Here is a 27,024-nt window from a genome sequence, read left to right as displayed (position 1 = left end):
ATCGTTAAATATTGCCAGGTTTCTAAAAGAACAAAAAGTGTTGTCTTTAAATACAATAGGTAAATATATGCAAGGTGTTCATAAACGATCACACTGCATAGTCAGTGGAAAACATGTAAAGCACTTTAAAAAAAACTGTCGCATATACAGAAAAACTAAGAAGGGGAGAAACAAAGATTCCTCTTGCACACACACCAGTATATTGTATATTTATTATAGTATGTATTAATTGGAGGTTTAATTGCTTGGATCCTTAGGACTGCATAACTTTTTAAAGAAAATTAGTTGCACTATAAAAATACATTCATACAACATATCTTCTTTCTGTACTGGGGATATTTATTTATTTTAATTATAGCCTGCCTATTAACTAGGAGGCCCTTTTACTAAGCCACGTAAGCGTCTATGTGTGCCCAATGCGCGCCAAAATGGGGTTACTGTCTGGCAACTGCTTGGCTCTTGCGGTAATTTCATTTTTGGCACGCGTCCGATACACGCGTCTGAAAAATAATTTTTATTTTTGGACGCGCATATCGGACATGCGCCAAGTGACATTTGACGTGTGTAGGTCATTACCGCCCGGTTACCGCGTGAGTCTTTACAGCTAGGTCAATGGCTAGCTGTAAGGTCTCAGACCTAAAATGGATGCTCAGCAATTTTGATTTTGCCACACGTCCATTTTTGGGAAAAATTAGAAAAGGCCTTTTTTATATAGGCACGCTGAAAAATGGATCGGCGCGTGCCTAAAACCCACGCCTACACTAAGCTATTTTTCAGCGCAACTTAGTAAAAGGACCCCATGGCGAGTTAAAATATACATACATGAAAATTAAAACATATAAAAACACAACATGAACACATTTTTTATGCATATAAATTACACGACTAAGGTAAAGTGGCAAGCTGCACTGGGCTAACAAGATTTGGGAGACTTACAAAGAGGAACCATTGCTAAAATCATAGTCTCATAGGTCTCTGTGATTTGTTGCACGGCTTGATCATGGGCATAGAGGGAAATCTGGGTCAGGACCAGCCCAAATTTACTGAGTGAACCTTCAGCAATGTGCCCCCTCCCCAGGGCAGCCCAAGGCTCTCCCCTACTCCATTCATATCTATCATCTCCTTTTTTCTACCCCCTTTACTCCATCATCTCCTTTTTCCTACCCCCTCCCTATGGTGTGAAACATCTCTTCTCTTCCCTATTCTCCCCTCCTTCATGTTGACCAGCATTTCTCCCCTTCCTTATTCTCCTCCCTGTGGTGTCCAGCATCTTTCGCCTTCCCTACTTCCCCCACCCCAAAGGTGTTCAGCAAATCCCTTGCCTTCTTAACTCCTCTGGGGCAGCTCTAATGCAACAGTCAGCATACTTATTGAAGACATTGTGGCTGGAGTGGGGCTTTCAGCATTCACACGTGCTCAAGGTCCATTGGGACCCACTCCTGAAACAGGAAGTTCAGAGGGTTGGATACAGCAGTCCTTCAGGATATTCAAATGCTCAAGGTCCTGCACTGGCCCCAGTGTCTTCCATAGGCATTCTCACTGCTACGGTGCCACCCCTAGTTGGCCTAATAATCAGGCTGGCCCTGTCTGGGTGTTGGGTCGGTATTAGTCTTAGGGGAATCAAAGTGATATATTGCAAATCCTGAGGTAAATGGTGGAGAGGCTGGTTCAGTGGCAGTGTACGGATATACTTGGGATAAGTGATGGGTGGTGGTGGGAGGAAATCAGCGGCAGAAATAATGCTGGTTTTGGTATAGTAATTTGTGTCCTTATCTGAATAGAATGGTAATCTCAATTGGGTTGACTGGGATAATTGGTTGTTATCAGCTGTCATTTAATGTTATTAAATTGCACGGGTTTCAGCAAGTTTCATCTCTTAGGAATATACCCCCGTATTCTATATAGTGTGCCTAGAATTCTGCGCCAAAATCTAAGCGTATTATATAACAATACGCATAACTTAATTGGCTTAACAAGTTAATCAGTGTTGTTAACAGCACTTAACAAGCAATAATGAGCACTACTTGACAATAATTAGAACTTACAACTCGCTAAGCGTATTCTGTAATGCACTGTACCTAAATTTTAATGTGCACAGACAAAAAGGGGCATGGTTATAGGTGGGGAAAATGGGCATTCCGTGGGTATTCCAATATGTATGCGTGCTGTTATAGAATATGGCCCTCTGTGCCTAAATCTACGTGCCGGGATTTATGTCACATTTTTGTTGGTATAAATGGAGGCACATAATTTTATGCACTAGCATATCAACTAAGCTTATTCTATATACCATGCCTAAATCTAGGTGCTGGTTATAGAATGCGCTTAGGCAGAAATGTTTACCGCATGGATTTTTTATATAGAATCTGGCACATAGGGGTTAATTTTCAAAAGGTCGCCTAAAATTAGCGCCAGGATAACCTGCACTATGTATGAGTTCTATATCACTAATTACACAAGTTATTACCCTTATAGAACACTAGCTTGTTTGTAATTACATGCCTATCTTTAGGCGTCAGCACTTATGCCAGCTCAATAGCTGGTGTAAGAGCTTGTGTGTAACTGTTGGTAGTTAGGCACAAAGGACTCGATTCAACATATATGGCGCCTGAAAAATCCATGTGGTAAAAAAATATGCCTACCTAGGCATATTCTCTAAAGTACACTCAGTGGCGTTCCTAGGGGGGCTGACACCCGGGGCGGATCGCCGATGTAACCCGCCCCCCGGGTGCAGCACCCCCCGGATGCAGCGCGCCCCCCCCCCCTGGTGAAAGGACACCTCCCGCAAAAGAACCCCCCTGGGTGCACGCCGCTGGGGGGGGGGGTGCCGCGCGCCTGTCCTTCATTCGTTCCATGCTCCCTCTGCCCCGGAACAGGAAATAACCTGTTCTGGGGCAAAGGGAGCATGGAACGAATGAAGGACAGGTGCACGCAGCACCCCCCCAGCGGCGTGCACCCGGGGCGGACTGCACCCACCGCCTCCCAGTAGGAATGCCACTGAGTACACCTAAATTTTACAGAATAGGCTTAAATTTCCATGTGGTATATAGAATGCACTGAGCACCTCTCCATATGACCAAATTTGGTGCATTCATTTAGACCACATTTTACTTGGCATCAGTACCGGTGCATAGATTTAGGCGCAGTGGGCCATAACAATGTACATAAATTTTGGAACTCCCATGAAACGCCCATTTTCCCACCCATAACCATGCCCTTTTTTGGCTGCATGCATTAGAATTTAGTCGCTCTACTTTACAAAATACACTTAGCGAGTTGTGCACGTAAATTCAACTTATTGACAATTAGTGCTCATTATTTCTTGTTAAGTGCTGTTATCAATGCTAACTAGCTTGTTAAGCCAATTAAGTTGCATTTACTGTTATAGAATACATTTGGATTTTGGTTTGGAACACTAGGCGCAATATATAGAATCCAGGGGATAGCTGCTAGAATTCTAGAACCTGCAGATACCCTGACCTGCCCATACCCCTCCCAGGTCTACACTTCCTTGCAGTTGCGTGCTATGGATTTTGCGCACACAAGGCCCTTTTTACTAAGTGGCGGTAAGCCCAATGTGGGTTTACTGCTTGCTAATCAGGAAGCACTGCCGGGCTACCGCAGCAGCCTGGCGGTACTTCCCACCCCTAGCTCGCCATCATATCTGGCGCTATAAAAATATATTTTTGTAGCGCTGGAGTGTAACCAGCGGTAATTGGACAGTGCCATGCGCTGCCCGGTTACATCAGGATAGCACGGGAGCCCTTACCACCACCTCAATGGGTGGCGATAAGAGTTCCCTCCCCCAATTGGACACACGGCAAGTGCTTTATTTGCCATACAACCATTTCCTGCAGGAGAGAGAGACTTCCCTTTTACCTGCTGTAGTAAAAGGGGGCCTCGGCAAGTGTGAAAAACATGCACCGATGCCAATGCAGGCCCCCTTTTGCTGCAGCTTGGTAAAAGGGGCCCACAATTTGTAGAATACCAACTAAGCGCCATTAAATGCATAACTCCAAATTAGTGCCAATTAATACAAATTAAAGCCAATTATTGGTTCTTAATGCCAAATTAGCAGCTAAGTATTACGTTATTCACTTAACTAACAGTATTCTATAACCTACACATGCAACTTTAAGTGTACTAAATTCAAAATTGTGCAAGCAAGTTTAAAGAATTATGGGGATAATGTCATCATACCACCTTCAATAAAAGAGTGTGGTTGCTATGTTAGAGCACAAGGTAATAAAGAGAAATAAAATATAGCAAAACAAAAAGAAAATAGAACATCTATTATAATAAATTATCTTGAATTATTTTGAGTCTTAAGTTAGTCCAATAAAATGTATCATGTTATTTTTTTTTCCCCTTATTGTTTTATTTCTATTACATAATCACCAAAGGGTACTCAGACCCGACTTGGGAACGTGTTTCGACAGATCTAGCTGCCTCCCTCAGGAGTCATAACTCTGTGTGCACAAAAAACAGTAATAAATATAATTATTATGAAAGTATTACATTATTACATATATGTTTGTACATGTTTATTATTATTTATATTGTTATATTTTAGATAGATGATAGATAGATAGATAGATAGATAGATAGATAGATAGATAGATAGATAGATAGATAGATAGATAGATAGATAGATAGATATAGAGTGAGAGCTAAGGGAGCAGTTACATGGTGAACAGAGATTGGGGTAAGCCCGACCAGAGCTCAAGTACAAGGATTTCTGCCAGGGACAGCAGCAAATGAGTGCTCATGGCATAGGAGAATGTTGTATGTCTGGGATCAGTGTCTTTTGGGAGTTGTAGTCTAGTCCTATTCCACATAGAATAGGGCTGATGATATCATCTCCCTGAGACAGAAGGGTGGGGTTCGGAAAACACCCAGCAGTCATTAGCCCTAGAAAAAGAGTTTCTTCAGACAAAAGAGAGAGAGAGAGATGGGACCAGGGAACTCCCTAAGACATGGCTAGTGAGAGTGCAAGGGGGCTACCTAAACTGAGTAGTGAGGACCAACTGGACCAGAGATGAGTATTCCCTGAAATTTGATGGGGATATTTGTTTATTGGGCAAGATACAGTGAGAGCGGGAATAGTGCTTAAAGTTAATCTTGGACTGTGGTTTGAAATACCAAGACAAGAGGAGGCCTGTATTTGTTTTCTGTCGAAGGCAATGAGAAGAATTTCCAGTTAGAGTAAAGGAGCTTTCCTCTATGCTTCTGTAAAGGCCCCACAGGAGCAGAAGTTTGCATGAGGCATGGCAGCCCTTGAGAGAAGGGAAACCTGACCTTAAAAAGCGGTTCCAGAGGTGGGTGAATATCATGTCCATAAAGAGAAGAAGACTACCTGCTGTATTAGTGAATGAAATATCCTGGATACTGCTGGGCTAACTCCACTCTTAAGTTAAGTCTGTGTTTTATTTTGAAGCGGTTTCTCTGAACTCGTGTTATGGGGAAGGAATTATCAGTAGCACAGCTATATATATATATATATATATATATATATATATATATATATATATATATATATATATACATATATATATATAGTTTTCTAAATGTTTCATATTCTTTTATCATATTACTTTATGGTTTTGAATACTTTTTTACCTTCTTGTACTTTTACTTCAGAAAGTTATATGATATTTTATGTTTTTTATTTGATTGATATCCATATTTTATTTCTTTGAGTGATATTTATTTAAATATTCTTGTTTATATATTTATAATTATATTTATGTTTATTACTGTTTTTCTTTTTGTGTACAGAGAGTTGTGACCACTGAGGCAGGTGGCTAGATTTGTTGAAACACAGTCCCAGGTTGGGTCTCTGCTCAGGTGCTTGGCTTAATAAAGACTGTTTCATTTTCACCCCCTGGTTGGAAGCCGTGTGTCCTCCACTTCATCTGTTGTGCTTTGAATATTGGGCACCAAATGCATATATATTCCATGATTTAAAGTTTAATTTAGTTGCTTTCTGTTTAAACCTACAAATTTTCTAAGAGAAATGTCTCTGTGTTAGATAGATATTATAATTATCTATCTATCAATTTCAGATTTGTTTAGTTTCCCAGAGCCTGTAAGCCACAGGAAATTATAAAATGTGATCTCACAGAACATTCTGAAAATTATGTTAAAATAGTACTAGCTAAGAGACTGATATAATAAGATGCGATAAAATGGGCTGTTATGATGTGTTAATTGATGAATGATAAGGGTCCATATTAATCGCATGCAAATGTGTTTGGAGGTAAATTATATGTGTTAAATTTTGTGCAGTAATGCAGCCATTATCACAGAAGAACACGATAGCTCCCTTGCTGTGCATTGACATTTGTGCTTTTAATGCATATATTTTGCATAGAGTTTTCAACGGTATTGTATCTCTTTGTCCCTAAGGGCTTCATTTTCCAATAGAATGCTTAAGTGAAAAATTAAAGCAGTTTTTATAAAGACATGCCTTTACAAATAAATACCCAGAAGCAGCCCCAGTAAAGCACAAATACCAATGCATACGCTTACACATGCCTGAAGTTTGTGTAAATATGTGCCTTTGCTTTGCAAATGTAATTGCGTATTTTATAAAAATATAAGTGCCTTTCAATACTCAAACCCTGCTCCATACAAATTGCAACCCCAGAAACACTTACATGTGTCTGATGTAGAAAAACATGCTATCTTGTTGGCTCATGTACTTATACAGACATGTTCAGGCGTAAACAGCCATGCAATTATATCAAAGGCCTTTTTCTGCTTGGAAAACAAGCTTTACCCTTGGAAATAATCTCCCTTCTTTTAAACATATCTATAAATGTAACAAAAAATAAACACAAGGAAATGGGAATAAATTTCAAAAACTCTAGAGAGATAAACTTCAGAAAGAGCCTTTCAGGAATGGACTTTTCAAAACACTTTTATGAAAGTAAATTGCTTTTCCCTGGGATTAGTAGCATGGAATGTTGCTACTATTTGGGTTTCTGCCAGGTACTTGTGACCTGGATTGGCCACTGTTGGAAACAGGATACTAGACTGGATGGACCATTGGTCTGACCCTCCTAATTTCTGTAGTGCTACTAGACGTACTCAGCACTGTACACATTATCCCCCAAATTCTATATCTAGCGTTTTAATTTCTGCACAGAAATTGAAGCATATTCTATAACAGTGCATGCAACTGAACTGGCTAACTAGCTAATCAGCTCTGTCAGTTGGCTGTTAACAAGCAATTATCAGCACTATTTGGCATTAATTACGATTTACACACACAACTTGCTAAGCTTATTCTGTAATGTGGTGTGTAAATTCCAACTTGGGCTTGATTATGGGCATGGAATGGGCGTTTCTAAAATCTATGTGCATTATTATAGAATACACCTGCTCTGTGTCTAATATAGGTGTCGGGATTTACGCCAAGTAAAACATGGTCTAAATGGATGTGACCAAATTTGGTCACTTGCAGAGGTGCTCTGTGTATTCTATATACTGCATGCAAATCTACACATGCAAATTTTGTTGTACTTTAGAGAATACACCTAGGTGTATTTTTTTTCCTGTGTGAATTTTTCAGGTGTCATATATAGAATCTAACCTTATATGTGGGTACTTTTCTCTGTCCCTAGAGGGCTCATGATCTAAGTTTTTGTGTCTGCAGCAATGGAAAGGGAAGGGGAAATGGGACTTGATATACCGCCTTTCTGAGGTTTTTGCAACTACATTCAAAGCGGTTTACATATATCCAGGTACTTATTTTGTACCAGGGGCAATGGAGGGTTAAGTGACTTGCCCAGAGTCACAAGGAGATGCAGTGGGAATCAAACTCAGTTCCCCAGGATCAAAGTCCACTGCACTAACCACTAGACTTGCCTAAGGTCACAGTGAGCTGCAGTGACCATCCATATTGCCAGGATCAAGACCCAGTGCACTAACCATTAGGCTACTCCCCAGCCCTGTGTGATTATTCTTATGTTCTTAATCCTATTTACTAAACTGTATTATGCAGTATTGTGTGTTCTGTATACATATAAATGATAGTACTGTAGTCATTTAGGGCTGAATTCTGTAAATGGTGTCCAAATTTAGGTGTCAGGAAACATTTGTGCTAAGTATTAGCATAAGTATTACATAAGTATAGCGCCGAGAGTGGATTCCTGCACCCAACTTTGGGTATGAGGACTGATGTCAGTTGAATCCTGATGTAAATCTGGTGCACAAGTTTAGCATGTAATCCCGGTATTCTATAACACTGCACCTAAATATTTGGAATCCCTATGATGGGCCCATGCCCCTCCCATGGCCACACCCCCATGGGAGGGGCATGTGAGATACTTTGGGCACACAGCATTATAGAATAGTGCACAGGCAGATGCATGCAGGAATCCAAATTAGTGCTAATTAACTCTAATTACCCTCAATAATATGTTATGTTATCGAAGATTTATCTCTCGCCAATTCTCAATATAATAGATTCAAGGTGAGTTACAGTCAAACACCAGGAAGTTACAAATAATCAGAAAACTTATTCAGAATGTAAATTTTTAAAATATGAGAGAACTAAGAAATTTAAACGCAATTCCTCCCCCTCCCCCCGGTCTAATTAACAGATGAGTTTTTATTATTCATCAAACTTAATTCAAGTGTTCCAATAATGAATCACTGAGAAAGCAAATGACCGAGAGAAAGCGGCCTTAAATCATGGGTTATTCACATATGTGAACACGTGCATGGAAATGACAGAATTCTGGTTATGCGCTATTCCTTAACTATGTGTCAATCTTCTAAGATCTGTATTTAGCAGGTGGGCATTCACATGGATGGAGTTTGGGCAGAGCATGGATAGGGTGCATAATTATATGCATAAATAATAATAATCTGCCGGTCTGATGGAGCAATGGTGGAGGTCCCTGGTTTGGAGGGCCCCAACGGTTGGAGCCAGGGCCGTGTCTAGGGTCTCTGGTGCCCCTCTGCAGACTATCAAATGGCGCCCCCCCCCCCCCCCCCCGTCTAGCATCTTCTTTCCCTCTTCTCCCAGTATAGAAGAAAAATAACTTGTGGGGGTTTTTTTGTTTTCATTATAAATAATTTCTGTAAGCTGTTACAGCTCCATTATACTCAAAATGACACAAACCAAATTAGCATACAGACCAGGAATTGTGAGAACAGACAGTCTTGCCAACTCTGAAAAACAATGTGTTAGCAAAATCTCAGAATCTAATAAACAGATCCCTAGTCAGACACTTGCAACCTTGCAGTCACACATGCAGAACAGAGATAGCCCCTCTTCAAATTCTTCAAAAATTAACCTGAAATCCTAAGACGTTAGACTCTGCATGCAGCACAATACCAGAAAAATAGAAAGAAACACATTGCTATACATTGCAAAAAAAAGATAGCAGATATAAATTCTCAAAGTGGACATATTCCAAACACTAAAATGATTTTTTCTACCTTTGTTGTCTGGTGACTTTGTTTTTCTGATCATGCTGGTCCAGTATCTGATTCTGCTGCTATCTGTCCTCTTAACTCCGTTTCCAGGGCTTCCTCTCCATTTATTTCTTTACTTTCCTCCTTTCTTCTTCATTTCTTGCTCTATATCCATAAGTAAAAGCTGGGTCCTCCGCAGACTTGACTGTCCAGTGGATCCAGCTTCTGCCTATTTTCTCCATCCATGTACAGTTTTTCTCCTCTCTTCCTTTTCCCTCATCCATGTGCATCTCCTTCCTGTCTTCCCTTCCTTCCCCTCCATTCATGTCCAACAATTCTCTCCCTGCCCTCCCCTCCATCCACCCATGTCCAGCAACCCTCCTCTCCTACCTGCCCTCCCCTCATGTTCAGCACCTTCCCTCTTTCTCTCCTACCCTTCCATCCAGTGTCATCCCTCTTTCTCTCTCCATCCTTCCACCCATTACCCTCTCCAATCCTTCCATCCATTGTCTCCGTCTATGACCAGTCTTTTTGAATCTAGGTGCAATAATTTATACCATCTCTTTGGCTTTTAGGCCTTAAATATATGAACATTTGTGGTCACGTTCATTAAAACAGGCTTCAAATAGGCGTTCCTAAGGCCTAAATCTAGGTGCCTAAGCAAATGTTCTGTAAGTGGTTTATTACTTCATGTACCACTTTTAACACATAGAATATCAAATAAATAAAATGTATACAATAATGAGCACAGGCAGAAAAAAGAACACCAAAATTTGAAAGGACAGGTAAGCATCTTAGATAGAAAAAAGAAACCAATAGAGCACTCTGCATCTCTGTAACCACAGTAGGCAGACCCCTAGTCAGCTTGAAAAAGCCTAATTAAAGAAATATGTTTTCAGTTTGACCTTAAACTTAGCCAAGACAGGTTGGTCTCTTAGGTCATGAGGGAGGGAGTTCCATAAATGCAGTCCAAGGAAATAGAAAGTGGAATGATGTGTACTTTCAAGCTGGGCCTGGGCAGGCCGGGTGATGAAAGAGTGAGGAGGGGTTCATTAGAAGAATGTAGATGGTGAGTTGGTCTGTAAGGGCATAGTTGTGAAGCTTGTCTTACATAAAGCATATTTCATTGGTAGGCATAGTCATAGGGATAGATTCTATATATGGCACCAAAAAGTGCTATTCTATAAGCCATGCTTAAAGTTAGGCATGGTTTACAGAATAGTGCTTATTTTACTTTATTCACATTTGCTGTACTGCACAAATCTGACATGCAGTTCAAGGTGGTTTAGAGACTAAAACTTTTAGAACAAGGAAAGAAGTGCAAATAATGGATAGAAAAGTCATCCAAACCAGTAGACAGATCAGAAAGGAAAGGGGAAAAAAAAAACACAGCCAAATGAGGGTATCAGACTTCAAGCCACATCTGGGGAGTCCATCGCATGCTAGGGAAAAACTTTAGGTGTGGCTATTTGCATGAACTGAAATGTAGTGCAAATGTATGCGCCTACATTAGGTGCATATCTCTGTTATTCGATAACAACGTGCATTAATTTTAGGAATGCCCTCTGTACACCCATGCCCCTCCCATTTCCGCTCCCCTTTTTTACGATCGCATGCAAATTGTTAGGCTTGGATCTGCCAATTAAATCTAATTAATGCCAATAATTGCTTCTTAAAAAGCCAATATTTGGTGCTAATTGGCTCATTCAATTAAATTGTGTGCACAACTTGGGCGCATGCCCAAATTTCCATGCACAACATTTGGTGACTTTTATAGAATTAAGAAGATAGGTTTTGTCAAGGCAAGTGTAATTTATAATATAACTTACACATGTGGTGTAAATCCTGGTGCATAGATTTATGTATACTGGGCCATATTCTATAACAAGAGACCCCCTGCATTGAGGACCCTGAAGCAGCAGTGCAAAACCCTGGCTCGCTACAAGTCCTTTAAGATAAGTACATTTACAATGAATAGAACATTTTTGCCAGTGAGGAAGAGTAAATCTTAGTGATCAAATGTAGCTCTATAAATCAACAGATTTGGAGCTTTCTGAGGCATTTGCTTCCTATTTTTAATATTTAAGTCTCTTTTCATGAAGTGGAACATAACGTTTGGATTGTAGTTGATTTTGTGTTTTCACACCCTTATTTTGATTTTATAGTTTATTCTAGAATGTGAACATGCATTTGGAACTAGATTCTGTAAATGGTGCCCAAGTTGAGCGCTGTTTATAGAACAGCGCTTTGCACCATTATCTGCACCCAGTTTTGGGTGCAAGGATTTCTACCAACTGAAACCTCATGTAAATCCTCATGTCTAAAATCTACCACACTGCATACAAGTCCTGGGAACACCCATGATCCGCCCATGCCCCTCCAATGACCATACCCCCTTTTAAGATCCATGTGTGAAAATGTATGTTCGCATCTTTCCTGACTAGGACGATGCATGCGTAAATTCTAATTGTTGCTATTTAGCGCTAATAATTGATTGCTAGTGCCCAAGGGCTGGACTCTATATATGGTGCCGAAAAAAATTGGCTCTGAAATCAGTGCTGACTAAGCATATTTTATAATTGGCACCTAGATTTAGGCACCAATTATAGAATATATTTAGTTGATAACTCAGCGCCTAAAACTATGCGCATCCATTTACACCAATGAAAATGTGGTTTAAATCTCAACATGAAGATTTACATACACTGGGCCATATTTTATAACTACATGCGTAAATTTTGGAATGCCCACAAACACTCATTTCCCCACCCATAACCATGCCTTTTTTTGCCTGCGCACGTTAGTAGTTTGGCACACTTCGTTACAGAATACACTTGTATGTGTAAATTCTAATTAGTAACAATTAGTACTCATGATTGCTTGTTAAGTGCTGCTATCAGGGCTCATTAGCTTGTTAAGCTTGTTGAGTTGCGTGCACTGTTATAGAATCTGCTTGGATTTTGACATAGATCTCTAGGCATGCTATATAGAATCTGGGGGTAATTGGCTCATTCAATTAAATTACATGCGCAAATTAGGCACATATCCAAATCTACACGCACAATTTTGAGCACCATATATAGAATTTGGGGGTTGATGTGTACATGTAGGTTCCAAGTTATAGATTAAGGGAGATAGTGCTTGCTTTCTCTGGCTTGAGCATAGGCATTTCTGGTAGTAGATTCTGATTTATATTGTTATTTTAACAATACAAAAATATGGAAAGATGTGTACAAAATTGATCAGGATATTTGCATATCGGGATATTGCATGAATTTCACAGCAAGTGCAAATACATTGCACTGCTTTTCATGGAGCAATTTTATAATGGCATTTATATGGATAACTTAAGAACATACCTGCCACACAGGTTAGCATCCCATTAGGAAATTGTCTTCATGGTTTCCAGACATCACACTGCCAACTGGTGATTCAGAAGCCCAAGTTGTGTTTCTTTATGAGATGCTGAGAGGAACTTCCCTTCCATGCTCCAGCCCTACTCATAAATCCACACATACTAAGGGGCAACTGAGGGTGAGAACTGAGACCTTGGGTGGGGGGGCACTTCTGGCTCATTCTGTTGAGAGAGGTGAATGAACTTCTTGAGCTGAGTTTGATAGTGTAGGAATGTGGGAAGCAAAAATAATGCTAATTAAGGTTGAGTGAGTGAGTAGGAAATTAGGGCTGGGGAAAATGACTAAGACTATGAAAGGTTTCTGTGAAGAACACTGAGAGCTGATGCTTGAAACTTGGTGAAGAGCACTGAAGGAATGATATAAAGAATGTCTTTGGAAATCTGTACTCTATGCAGTATCCCATTCCATTCTTAATTATGGTGGACGTTATTCTAGTAACTTTGTAAGAGTAACAATCGATTAAGGACCCAAGTTTTGGGAACGACTTAAGATTCCTAAGGTTCTGAAAGCATACATCTTTAAACTTCCTCATTATGAAGATATCCACTCTACCCAACTATTTTACATATAGAAACGTAGATGAACAAAGGCATATAAAGACCATATAGCTTACCCAGACTGCTCATCCATGCTGTCTACTAATCCCATCCTCTCCCCTACAGATACTATGCACTTGGCCCAAGCTTTCTTGAGTTCAGTTTTCATTTCTACCACCTCCACCGAGAAACAAAAATGCAACTGAATTCAAGAGAGCATGCATGTTGTCTTTAATTTAACTATCTCAGTTTTGACAGGGCACCATAGTACTCTGTTTTCTTTTAATGTGCGATCTATGTTTACAGGCCAATTTGCCCCTGCTACAGCGGGAGCTCCTGCACTGCGCAAGGCTGGCCAAGCAGAACCCAGCCCAGTACCTCGCTCAGCATGAGCAGCTGCTTCTGGATGCCAGCACCACCTCACCTGTTGACTCCTCAGAGCTGCTTCTCGATGTGAACGAAAACGGGAAGAGGCGAACTCCAGACAGGTAAACAGATCTAGCATTTGCATATTTAATCAGTTCTGACCAGCACCATTAATCTGATTGGAAGAGAAAGTCAAAGCCTGGTTATTTGACCAGGCGTTTAGTACTGGTTCTTGTTGGTGGTCATAGTTGTGGGGAATTGGTTGAAAGGGCTATAAGTGAACTGTTGTTTTTATTGTTATAGTGTTTTTATATTGTATTTGTTGTGTTTGCATTTTATCTTTATATTTATTTATTTATTTTATTTGTTGCATTTGTATCCCACCTCTTTGCAGGCTCAAAGTGGCTTACAATACATCATGAGTAATGGAAGAATATTAGTAGATAAACAGTTGGTATTGCAGGATCTTGGTCAGCATGATGATAATAAAACACACAAAATAAACGAAGTCATAGTATACAAGCAGATATTATGAAACAAGTTCTGAATATAGATGAGCGAGTTGTGCATATTCACATTTGTTGATCTTTGTGGTACGCTTTATTAAAGAGATGTGTCTTCAGTAATATGCGGAAGTTCGTTCTTTCGTATATCGATTTCAAGCTGCGCAGCGGTGCATTCCATAGCTGTGTACTCAGGTAGGTAAAGTTTGACGCATGCATTATTTTGTATTTCATTCCTTTGCAGCTGGGGAAGTGCAGATCAAGGAATGTGTGGGATGATCTTTTGGCATTCCTAGGTGGCAGGTCTATCAGTTCTGACATGTAAGCTGGTGCATCTCCATGGATAATTTTATGAACTAGTGAGCATATTTTGAATGTGATGCGTTCCTTGAGTGGGAGCCAGTGTAGTTTTTCTCATGGGGCGTGGCACTTTCAAATTTTGGTTTGCCAAATATGAGTCTAGTTGCAGTGTTCTGGGCTGTCTGGAGTTTCTTGATTATTTGTTCTTTGCAGCCGGCATATAGTGTGTTGCAATAGTCTAGATGACTGAGCACCATTGATTGTACCAGGTTGCAGAAAACACTCCTCGGGAAGAAAGGTCTTATTCTTTTTAATTTCCACATTGAGTGGAACATCTTCTTGGTTATGTTTTTCGCGTGGTTCTCTAGTGTTAGATGTAGATCAATAGTGACTCCAAGAATTTTTAGGGTTTCTGAAATAGGAAGGTTTATAATTGGTGTGTTAATGGCGGTGAATTCTTTCTTGTTGTGTTGTGAGGTGAGTATTAGGCACTGGGTTTTATCTGCATTGAGTTTTAGCCGAAATACGTCCGCCCAAGAATGCATGATATTGAGACTTTGGTTGATGTCATTGGAAATTTCTTTTAGGTCTTGTTTGAATGGGATGTAGATCGTTACGTCATCTGCGTAAATGTATGGATTAAGGTTTTGATTTGATAGTAATTTGGCCAAGGGTATCATAAGTTGAATAGAGTCGGCGAGAGGGGGGATCCTTATGGTACTCTGCATTCAGGTACCCATGCGGCTGAAATAGTCGAATTAGATGTCACTTGGTATGATCTTGTGGTTAAAAATCCCTTGAACCAATTGAGGACGTTGCCTCCAATTCCAAAGTATTCAAGGATGTGTAATAAAATTCCGTGGTCAACCATGTTGAAAGCGCTTGACATGTCAAATTGTAAAAGTAGTATGTTCTTACCAGATGCAATTGTTTGTTTGAATTTAGTCATGAGAGTTACTAATACAGTTTCGGTACTGTGGTTAGACTGAAATCCTGACTGGGAATCGTGAAGTATTGAAAATTTATCTAGATAGTTTGTAGGTTGCTTGGTCACCAACCCTTCCGTTAATTTGATTATTAAGGGAATGGATGCAACTGGTCTGTAGTTAGTTAGTTCACTGGCACTTTTCTTGGCGTCTTTGGGTATGGGGGTGAGTAAAATGTTTCCTTTTTCCTTCGGGAAAAGTCCATTTTGTAGCATGTAGTTCAGGTGTTTCGTTATGTCGTTTATGAATTGTTGAGGAGCAGATGTCATCAGGTTGATTGGGCATATATTTAGTCTGCAATGAGATTTGGCAAATTTTTTGAGCATTTGGGAGATGATATTCTCCGATAATATCTCAAAGTTAGTCCAGGTCCTGTCCGCTGGGTGAATGCCAGGGGCTGGGTCTAGGCAGTTAAGGAGTTCAGCGTAGTCGATGGTGCTGACAGGTATTTTAAGTTGTAATTGTACTATTTTTTCATTGAAGTGTCTTGCGAGATTGTCTGCTCCAGGATGTCTTTGCTGTTGGTTGTGACTGGTGTGATATCTAATAGTTTGTTCACGAGTTGGAAAAGTTTATGTGTGTCCTTGTAATTTGGTCCGATTATGGTTTTTTAATGTAGTTTTTTGGTTTGTCTTATGGTGTATTTGTATTTTCTTTGAAGTTGTTTCCAGGCGTTAAGTGTAGTGTCGTCTTTCTTTTTATTCCAAGCTCGTTCTAACCTTCTGCCCTCAGCTTATTACGTTACCTTGTAGACTGAAAGAGAGAACTTCTTAACATTTCAAATTATTCTGATTTCTGACATGCTTGCCAAGATCAAAAAGTAATATGGAAGTATTTCAAGACCAGTAATTGGATGAGTATTTGACTAGTTTGGTTTTCATCCTCAAAAGTAATGAATTTTGCTGACATACTGAAGTATTTGTCTAGAGCTAAAGTAATTTTATCATAAAAGTACATATCTAATAAATGTGCAAATTCCCTTTAATTCTATTTAGTGCATCATAAATTAGGTGCCTAATTTTAAACACTCAAACAGAAGTTAGGCACCAAAATGGGGGTAAATGACAGTAAGGCAACTATAGTTAGGCACTTAGGCATTACTCTACAAATTAGTGCCTAATACCCAAATTCTATATATGGCGCCTTGTTTGTGCGTACTAATTTGACTGCATGGCAAATTTTGTGCACAACCTAATTGATTAACAAGCCAATCAGCACCTATAATTGGTATTTAACAACCAATTAACAGCATAATTAGCTTTAATTAGAATTTATGCACACAACCTTCTAGGTGTAAATTATAACATAGTGCACGTAAATTCTAATGTGCACAGTCAAAAAGGGGGCATGGAATGGGTGTGTTGGGGATGTTTCAAAAAACTATGTGCACTATTATAGAATACACTCAATCTGCGCCTAACTTAGACACACGTATTTAGGCCTGGTTTTAAGTGGCCTAAATGGATGCACCTAAATTTTAGGTGTAACAATGGCACGTGAGTGAATTCTATAAACTAAGCCTAACTTTAGACATACTTTATAGAATCACACTAACTGTGTGGTTTTATGGTGCCAAGTTTTAATGTGCCATATATAGAAGTTTCTCTAATTGCTAAAGTGCTTTAGAATGCTACAGCAAAAGGGATGTGCAGGTGGGTGGGGTATGGGCAGGGCATAGCGGATCCCACAATTAGGTGCCAAAATTATAGAATACTGTAAGTTGCGTGCCTATGTGCCAACATTTATACCTGCATTTTATAAAGTATAAATGTTGGCACCTAAAGTTAGGTGCCTAAATGTCTGTGCCCAAATACCAAAGTAGGCTAAATTCTATAACATAATCTGGGTACCCAGATGCCATTATAGAATACTACCTTAGCACCCAGAATTTGGGCACCTAATTTTTGGCATCCTTTATAGACCTGCCACCGTTCAGTACATACCCTTGCCCTAATTTCTCAGATAATATACTGAAGCTGAGAAAGACTGGAACAAATGGATGGAGTCAATTTCTTTCTTTCTTTCTTTCTTTCTTTCTTTCTTTCTTTCTTTCTTTCTTTCTTTCTTTCTTTCTTTCTTTCTTTCTTTCTTTCTTTCTTTCTTTCTATCTTCCTTTCCTTCCTTCCTTCCTTCCTTCCTTCCTTCCCAAGCCTTGGCATACCACTATGGCCTAACAAAAGGCATATAGCAGTTTACAAAGTTTAAAATCTACAAAAGAAAGCAGTTAAAATAACAATATATAAAATACAATACACAGTGCAAACAAAGCAATAAAGCTACTACTAAAGAAAAAAAGGCAAACATCATGAAGAAGAGGGGAAGGACAAGGAAAACAGATGGGTCCTCAGGCTCCTTTAAAAGTTGGGAAAGAAGGTTGGTTGCGGTTGTCAAGTGGGGAGGTTGTTCCAAAGTTTGGGATCTAGGTAACTGAAAGCAGTCTCACGAGTGGTGGTTAAACGAATCTGTGAAGGGGAGGGAAGTGTGAAAAGATTATGATCAGCAGAACAGAGGAAACGTAGAGGTGTGTAAGGAATGAGACAATCTGCAAGATAAGAAGTGGCGGAGAAGAGTTTGGACTTAAACACAAGGTGTTTAAGAGAAAAGACAAATCTTTTCTTCTTCCTTTTTACCTTTTTGTTTTTGCTTCCTCTACTCGCCTCCTCTCTCATTCTTTCTTTTTCACCTTGCTATCTGGAATCCTCTCTGCCTTTCTACATAATCTTAATTTCCATTCATTCATACTTGGTCATTCTTCAGTCATATTGAGGTGATTAGAGTAGTTTTCATTTCCATCTCCTTTAACTGCCAGTAGCACCTGAAAGTGTTAACAAGGTATAATTTACAAACTTCTTACTTTGACTTTTAAGGCATTTCATTTAGATTTGCCTCCTTATCTAGCAGCACTCACCATTCCTTACTCGGCCATATATTTGCTCCGTTCTATCAACAATTATCATGTAGTTCTCCCTGGCCCAAGATCTGCTTAATTTGAGTCCACTGGACAAGGTGCTTTTTTCTTTGCAGACCCATTTCTTGCTTCCTCTCTTAATTTGTGCCGAACTCTCCTTCAGAAACTTGAAACACAAAATTAAAATCTGGCTCTTTTAAGCAAGCCTTTGGTCTAAACTAGGAAGTCCACTACTGACCAGCTGTTTGTGCCCTTTTTCTCTGGCATTACCTTTTCCTCTATTACCTTTCCCTCCCTGTTTTGCTCCTCCCATACTTAGCTTACTAGGGTTCTATGCTTTTTTTGACCATATGTGGTATCTTTCCTGTCCTATTTTGTAGTTCTTTTTCAAATGTTTTTCTTGGTATTTTAGTTCTTGGATCTGCTAGTTAGGTAAGATGGTATAGAAAGTCTACATAAAGAAATAAATAAGTATCAGACATGCCCCATTTATTGATTATTTCTATTAATGGGGCCACATACAAATTTAAAAGATAAGGAGCGAGAATAGATCTTCATGGCACTCCATATTTTTTTTTGTTACATTTGTACCCCGCGCTTTCCCACTCATGGCAGGCTCAATGCGGTAGGCAATGGAGGGTTACGTGACTTGCCCAGAGTCACAGGGAGCTGCCTGTGCCGGGAATCGAACTCAGTTCCTCAGTTCCCCTCATTTCTCGATTGCCAGAAGACTGTTGATCTGCTTTCACCCTTTGACAACCTTCAGCCAAATATGAAACAAACTAGTTCCACATTGAGGGGCATAATCGAAAGGGACACCCAAGTTTTGCTGAGGACATCATCGCAAAATGTCCCGGTGAAGGGGCGGGGAAACCGTATTATCGAAACAAGATGGACGTCCATCTTTTGTTTCGATAATACGGTCAGGGATCTTTAAATTTAGGTCATCCTTAGAGATGGTCGTCCTTAGACTTGGTCGTCTCTGATTTTCGGCGATAATGGAAACCAAGGATGCCTATCTCAGAAACGACCAAATGCAAGCCGTTTGGTCATGGGAGGAGCCAGCATTCGTAGTGTACTGGTCCCCCTGACATGCCAGGACACCAACCAGGCACCCTATGGGGAACTGCAGTGGACTTCAGAAATTGCTCCCAGGTACATAGCTCCCTTACCTTTGGTGCTGAGCCCCCCAACCCCCCCCCCCAAAACCCCACTACCATCAACTGTACACCACTACCATAGCCCTTACGGGTGAAGGGGGCACCTAGATGTGAGTACAGTGGGTTTGTGATGGGTTTTGGAGGGCTCACATTTACCACCACAAGTGTAACAGGTAGGGAGGAATGGGCCTGCGTCTACCTGCCTGAAGTGCACTGCACCCACTAAAACTGCTCCAGGGACCTGCATACTGCTGTGATGGACCTGAGTATGACATTTGAGGCTGGCATAGAGACATAAGTACATAAGTAGTGCCATACTGGGAAAGACCAAAGGTCCATCTAGCCCAGCATCCTGTCACCGACAGTGGCCAATCCAGGTCAAGGGCACCTGGCACGCTCCCCAAACGTAAAAACATTCCAGACAAGTTATACCTAAAAATGCGGAATTTTTCCAAGTCCATTTAATAGCGGTCTATGGACTTGTCCTTTAGGAATCTATCTAACCCCTTTTTAAACTCCGTCAAGCTAAACCGCCCGTACCACGTTCTCCGGCAACGAATTCCAGAGTCTAATTACACGTTGGGTGAAGAAAAATTTTCTCCGATTCGTTTTAAATTTACCACACTGTAGCTTCAACTCATGCCCTCTAGTCCTAGTATTTTTGGATAGCGTGAACAGTCGCTTCACATCCACCCGATCCATTCCACTCATTATTTTATACACTTCTATCATATCTCCCCTCAGCCGTCTCTTCTCCAAGCTGAAAAGCCCTAGCCTTCTCAGCCTCTCTTCATAGGAAAGTCGTCCCATCCCCACTATCATTTTCGTCGCCCTTCGCTGTACCTTTTCCAATTCTACTATATCTTTTTTGAGATACGGAGACCAGTACTGAACACAATATTCCAGGTGCGGTCGCACCATGGAGCGATACAACGGCATTATAACATCCGCGCACCTGGACTCCATACCCTTCCTAATAACACCCAACATTCTATTCGCTTTCCTAGCCGCAGCAGCACACTGAGCAGAAGGTTTCAGCGTATCATCGACGACGACACCCAGATCCCTTTCTTGATCCGTAACTCCTAACGCGGAACCTTGCAAGACGTAGCTATAATTCGGGTTCCTCTTACCCACATGCATCACTTTGCACTTGTCAACATTGAACTTCATCTGCCACTTGCACGCCCATTCTCCCAGTCTCGCAAGGTCCTCCTGTAATCGTTCACATTCCTCCTGCGACTTGACGACCCTGAATAATTTTGTGTCATCGGCGAATTAATTACCTCACTAGTTATTCCCATCTCTAGGTCATTTATAAATACATTAAAAAGCAACGGACCCAGCACAGACCCCTGCGGGACCCCACTAACTACCCTCCTCCACTGAGAATACTGGCCACGCAATCCTACTCTCTGCTTCCTATCTTTCAACCAGTTCTTAATCCATAATAATACCATACCTCCGATTCCATGACTCTGCAATTTCTTCAGGAGTCTTTCGTGCGGCACTTTGTCAAACGCCTTCTGAAAATCCAGATATACAATATCAACCGGCTCCCCATTGTCCACATGTTTGCTTACCCCCTCAAAAAAATGCATTAGATTGGTGAGGCAAGACTTCCCTTCACTAAATCCGTGCTGACTTTGTCTCATCAGTCCATGTTTTTGTATATGCTCTGCAATTTTATTCTTAATAATAGCCTCCACCATCTTGCCCGGCACCGACGTCAGACTCACCGGTCTATAATTTCCCGGATCTCCTCTGGAACCCTTCTTAAAAATCGGAGTAACATTGGCTACCCTCCAGTCTTCCGGTACTACACTCGATTTTAGGGACAGATTGCATATTTCTAACAGTAGCTCCGCAAGTTCATTTTTTAGTTCTATTAATACTCTGGGATGAATACCATCAGGTCCCGGTGATTTACTACTCTTCAGCTTGCTGAACTGACCCATTACATCCTCCAAGGTTACAGAGAATTTGTTTAGTTTCTCCGACTCCCCCGCTTCAAATATTCTTTCCGGCACCGGTGTCCCCCCCAAATCCTCCTCGGTGAAGACCGAAGCAAAGAATTCATTTAATTTCTCCGCTACGGCTTTGTCCTCCTTGATCGCCCCTTTAACACCATTTTCGTCCAGCGGCATGACATATTTTTAAAGATGTTTTTTGAGGGTGGGTGGTGGTTAGTGACCACTGGGGGAGTAAGGGGAAGTGATCCCCGATTCTCTCCGGTGGTCATCTGGTCAGTTCAGGCACCTTTTTGTGGCTTGGTCGTAAGAAAAACAAGACCAGGTAAAATCGTCCAAGTGCTCATCAGGGACGCCTTTTTTTCCATTATGGGTCAAGGACGCCCAAGTCCCGCCTTTGCTATGCCTCTGACACGCCCCCGTGAACTTTGGTCTTCCCCACGACGGAAATCAGTTGAAGATGCCCAAAATTGGCTTTTGATTATGCCGATTTGGGTGACCCTGTGAGAAGGACGCCCATCTTCCGATTTGTGTCGAAACATAGGCGTCCTCTTTCGAAAATGAGCCTGATAGAGTCTCCTCCTCCTGCTTTCTTTAACTAATTCAGCAATAAACCAGACTGGCCTGTATCAAAGGTAGAAGAAGGCTTGTTATATTGCTTTGGCTTCCTGCTGATGAAACTAATCCATTTAGGAGCAAGTTATGAATGTGGGCTACTGTTAAAATGGGTTATTTTACTGTTAATCTGGGTTACTATAGCTAGTTGTCATTATTGTATAAAATGGAACCTGTTCTAAAATAGCATGAGTTAGTGGTAAAATAACACATTTTAAAGTAGCCCACATTAATATCTAACCTGTTTGTTCATATTTTTACCCCCAGCAAGCGGAGGCATTCCTGGGGACTAAAGTGGCCTGGGGTTTGGATTTACATGCATGTATGAACTTCCTCAAGTTAGTGCCATATTAAATAGCAAGTGTAAATGCATGTGTGTGCCGCTTTGTCATGATCTTGGCGCAGCGCTACCACAGGCCTAATGCAGAAGCCAGCAGTAGTGCCACCTCCGGTGCACACCATTTTCGGCATGACTGGAAATTATTTTTTAAGCGCCGGGTGGTAATCAGGCAGAGCTACACGCTGCCCAGTTACTGCCAGGTTACCACGGGAGCCTTACCATCACCTAAATAGATAGCTGTAAGGGCTCCCCCAAGAAATGGCCATGCAACAAGTGTTTGCTTACCACACAGCCATTTCCTTTTTTGGGCTTTTTACGTGCTGAGGTAAAAGGGTCCTCAGTGCGTGGCAAAATCCACGCACTGACGCTACTTCAGGGCTCCTTTTACTGCAGCTTGGTAAAAGGAGCCTTAAATTCTATAAACAGCGCCAAAACATTAGTGCCGTAAAAAGCACTTACTATTCTTTAAATGGTGCTCAAAGTTAGACACCAAGTATAGAATAGAGTTTACGCCAGTTGTGAGGATTTACACCAATTGAACCTTGGTGTAAATCCTTCTATCTAAGGGGTCCCTTTACTAAGGTGTGCTGAAAAATGGCTTGCGGTAGTGTAGGTGCGGGTTTTGGGCGCGCACCAATCCATTTTTCAGCATGCTTGTAAAAAAAGGCCTTTTTTAATTTTTGCTGAAAATGGATGTTCGGCAAAATCAAAATTGCCACATGTCCATTTTGGATCTGAGACCTTACCGCCAGCCATTGACATAGTGGTAAAGACTCACATGGTAACCGAGCGGTAATGACCTGCGCACATCAAATACCACTTGGCGCGTGTCCGATGTGCGCGTCCAAAAATAAAAATTATTTTTCTGACGCGCATATTGGATGCGCACCAAAAATGAAATTAATGCAAGAGCCACGCAGTAGCCGGGCGGTAACTCCATTTTGGCGCACATAGATGCTTACGTGACTTAGTAAAAGGGCCCCTAAGTTAGGCACAGATCCACCTTATTCCATAAAAATGCATGTAAATTGACAGAATGTCCCTGATCCACCCATGACCTCTCATGGCCATGTCCCCTTTTTGGACATGCACATAAAATTATGAGCGGATCCAGGCACCTAACTATGTGTGCATAAATCCAAATTAATTCCAATTAGCACCGATAATTAATAGGGCCCAATGATTGGAATTAATTGGCTCATTATTCAATTAAATTACACATGCAATTCTCAGCGTTATATATACAGTTCAGGGGAGAGAGTCCCTACCCTGCTCAGGTGTCCTAAATTTTCAAACCAAATATCTGTTAACCTTAACTTGAAGGAATGTCCCAGATAAGAAACATTGCTTCAAGGCACTTTCATTACTCATTTGGGAAGAGATTCTATCAAGTTACTAGTATGTTGAAATGCACATGTGTGAACTCTTTAGATTTTCTTTGCAAGTTTGGTCTAGATAGATGTCCTCTCCTTGTTTGTTTACTCACTTTCATTTTTGCTTTAGAAGCTTTCATTCAGTGCAGTTACCAGTAGCTTGCTGCCACATTATCCACCCCAGAGAGAGTATTGTGGAAATGCCTGATATTTGGCTAAAGGGTGCTGTATAAATTCACACGGGACAAATTTCAGTAGCTTGTGTTGCTGCTACAAAGGAACATTTGTATCCTTGCCTATTGTGGGTAATTTTCAACAAAATTCAACACTGGTAACTTGTCTTTGAAAATAGTCAACATGCACCAGCCACAACTGCCGTACCTCCCTAACCCCCCCCCCCCCCTCGGTCCTCCACTTGCCTGGAGTCATTGAATGACAGGCAGCAGCGATCAAGAGACACTGCTCTGCCAGCCATGGTTCCTTCTTCCTGCCACGTCCCGCCTATGTGGAAACAGGAAGTTACTTCACAGGAAGCAGGATGCAGCAGGAAGAAGGATCCATGGCTGGCAGAACAGTGTTTGTCGATCACTGCTGCCTGCTATTCAATGACTCCAGGCACGTAGAGGTCTGGAGGGAGGGCGGTGTTTGAGAGAGGAGAAAGGGTGGAAATGCTGGACTAGGATAAGAGAGGAGAGAGGGAAGGAAAGATGCTGGATCTCACCAGGACTGCCTGCATTATGCCCCCCCTTTTGTTTCGATAATACGGTCAGGACCGGCCAAATCTCAACATTTGGGCCGGCCTTAGAGATCGCCAGTGATAGAGATGGCCGCCATTGGTTTTTGCCGGTAATGGAAACTAATGGCAGCCATCTCAAACCCAGCCAAATCCAAGCCATTTGGTCATAGGAGGAGCCAGCATTTGTAGTGCACTGGTCCCCCTCAAATGCCAGGACACCAACCGGGCACCCTAGGGGGCACTGCAGTGGACTTCAGAAATTGCTCCCAGGTGTATAGCTCCCTTACCTTGGGTGCTGAGCCCCCTAAATCCCCCCCCAAAACCCAGTCCTCACAACTGTACACCACTACCATAGCCCTAAGGGGTGAAGGGGGCACCTACATGTGGGTACAGTGGGTTTTGGGGGGTTTGGAGGGCTCAACATTTACCACCACAAGTGTAACAGGCAGGGAGGGATGGGCCTGCGTCCGCCTGCCTGAAGTGCACTGCACCCACTAAAAACTGCTCCAGGGACCTGCATACTGCTGTCATGGAGCTGGGTATGACATTTGAGGCTGGCATAGAGGCATGGGAGGGGGTTGGTAACCACTGAGGGAGTAAGAGGAGGTCATCCCTGATTCCCTCCGGTGGTCACCTGGTCAGTTCGGGCACCTTTTCGAGGCTTGGTCATGAACAAAAAGGGAAAGGGACCAAGTAAATTCAGCCAAATGCTCGTCAGGGCCGGCCTTGTTTTTTCCATTATCAGCCGAGGCCGGCCATCTGTTAACCACGCCCCCATCCTGACACCCCCCTTGAACTTTGGCCGGCCCTGCGACGGAAAGCAGTTGAAGCCAGCCAAAATCAATTTTCGATTATACCAATTTGGCCGGCATTAGGAGAAGGCCTTCCATGTCCCGATTTGTGTCAGAAGATGGCCGGCCTTCTCCTTCGAAAATAAGCAGGATAGATGCCTACGTGCGCCCAACGTGTATCAATTTGAAATTACCACCCAGCTACCGCGTAGCCCAGGTGATCATTTCATTTTTAACGCGTGTCCACTTCGCACGCTGGAAAATAATTTTTATTTTCCAGTGCTAACCAGGCAGTAAAAGGCATGGAGGGGCATAATGGAACAGAAACGCCTATCTCCATGGGCGTTTATCTCCGAGAACGGGTCCGTGAAGGGGCGGGGCGGATCGTATTTTTTAAAAGAAAAAGACGCCCATGTTTTATTCGTCAAGGTGTGAGCTGGGCGTTTTTGCTTTTCAGCGATAATGGAAAATGAAATCGCCCAGCTCAAAAACGAATAAATCCAAGGCATTTGTTCGTGGGAGGGGCCAGGATTCATAGTGCACTGGTCCCCCTCACATGGCAGGACACCAACCGGGCACCCTAGGGGGCACTTTTACAAAACCAAATAAAAGGTAAAAGAGCTCCCAGGTGCATAGCACCCTTCCCTTGGGTGTTGAGCCCCCCAAATCCCCCTCAAAACCCACTGCCCACAAGTCTACATCATTACTATAGCCCTAAGAGGTGAAGGGGGGCACCTACATGTGGGTACAGTGGGTTTGGGGGGGTTGGACGACTAGTAGCATTAAGCAGCACAATTGTAACAGGTAGGGGGGGGGATGGGCCTGGGTCCACCTGCCTGACGTCCACTGCACCCCCTAACAACTGCTCCAGGGACCTGCATACTGCTGCTTGGGAGGAGGGTATGACATTTGAGGGTGAAAGTAAAAAGTTGTGAAACATCATTTGTTGTGGTGGGAGGGGGTTAGTGACCACTGGGGGAGTCAGGGGAGGTCATCCCGACTCCCTCTGGGGGTCATCTGGTCATTTAGGGCACTTTTGGGGGCCTTATTCGTCAAAAAACAGGGTCCAGGAAAAGTGTCCTAAATTCTAGCTCAAAACTGTTCCATTATCGGCGAAGGGCGCCCATCTCTGTTCGCCCGATAACCACGCCCCAGTTCCGCCTTCGACATGCCTTCGATACGCCCCCGTCAACTTTGTCCGCATCCGCGACGGAGTGCAGTTGAAAGCGTCCAACGTTCGGCTTTCGATTATACCGCTTTATTTGTTTTTGTGAGAAGAACGCCCATCTCCCGATTTAGGTCGGAACTTGGGCGTTATTCTCGTTCGATTATAAGCAGGATTGTATGCACTAGACCATTACCATCCAGTTAACGCGTGAGACCTTACCACGAAGTGAATGGGTGACAGTAAGGTCTCAGACCCAAAATGGACATGCGCCAATTTTCATTTTGCCGCTTGTCCATTTTTGGCCAAAAAAGGCATTGTTTACAGGTTTGCTGAAAAATGGACATGCACGCATCCAATACACGCGCATACACTTAGCGCAGGCCATTTTTCAGCGCACCTTAGTAAAAGGACCCCTATGCATCTTTTG

At 41.9% G+C, this 27,024-nt stretch overlaps 1 protein-coding gene across 2 annotated transcripts in view; it reads left to right on the top strand.

The window, feature by feature from the left end:
• The window catches only part of RUNX1T1 (RUNX1 partner transcriptional co-repressor 1), a 423,772-nt gene that overhangs the window by 255,612 nt on the left and 141,136 nt on the right, over positions 1-27,024 (top strand). For both annotated transcript variants that reach the window (XM_030216468.1, XM_030216459.1), the window contains exon 5: positions 13,688-13,869. In XM_030216468.1, the coding sequence (XP_030072328.1) occupies positions 13,688-13,869 (182 nt within the window). The remainder of the gene's footprint in view (positions 1-13,687; positions 13,870-27,024) is intronic.

This window comes from Microcaecilia unicolor, chromosome 1, assembly GCF_901765095.1.
Source record: "Microcaecilia unicolor chromosome 1, aMicUni1.1, whole genome shotgun sequence".
NCBI lineage: Eukaryota > Metazoa > Chordata > Amphibia > Gymnophiona > Siphonopidae > Microcaecilia > Microcaecilia unicolor.
This window is presented reverse-complemented; position numbering and strand designations above follow the sequence as displayed.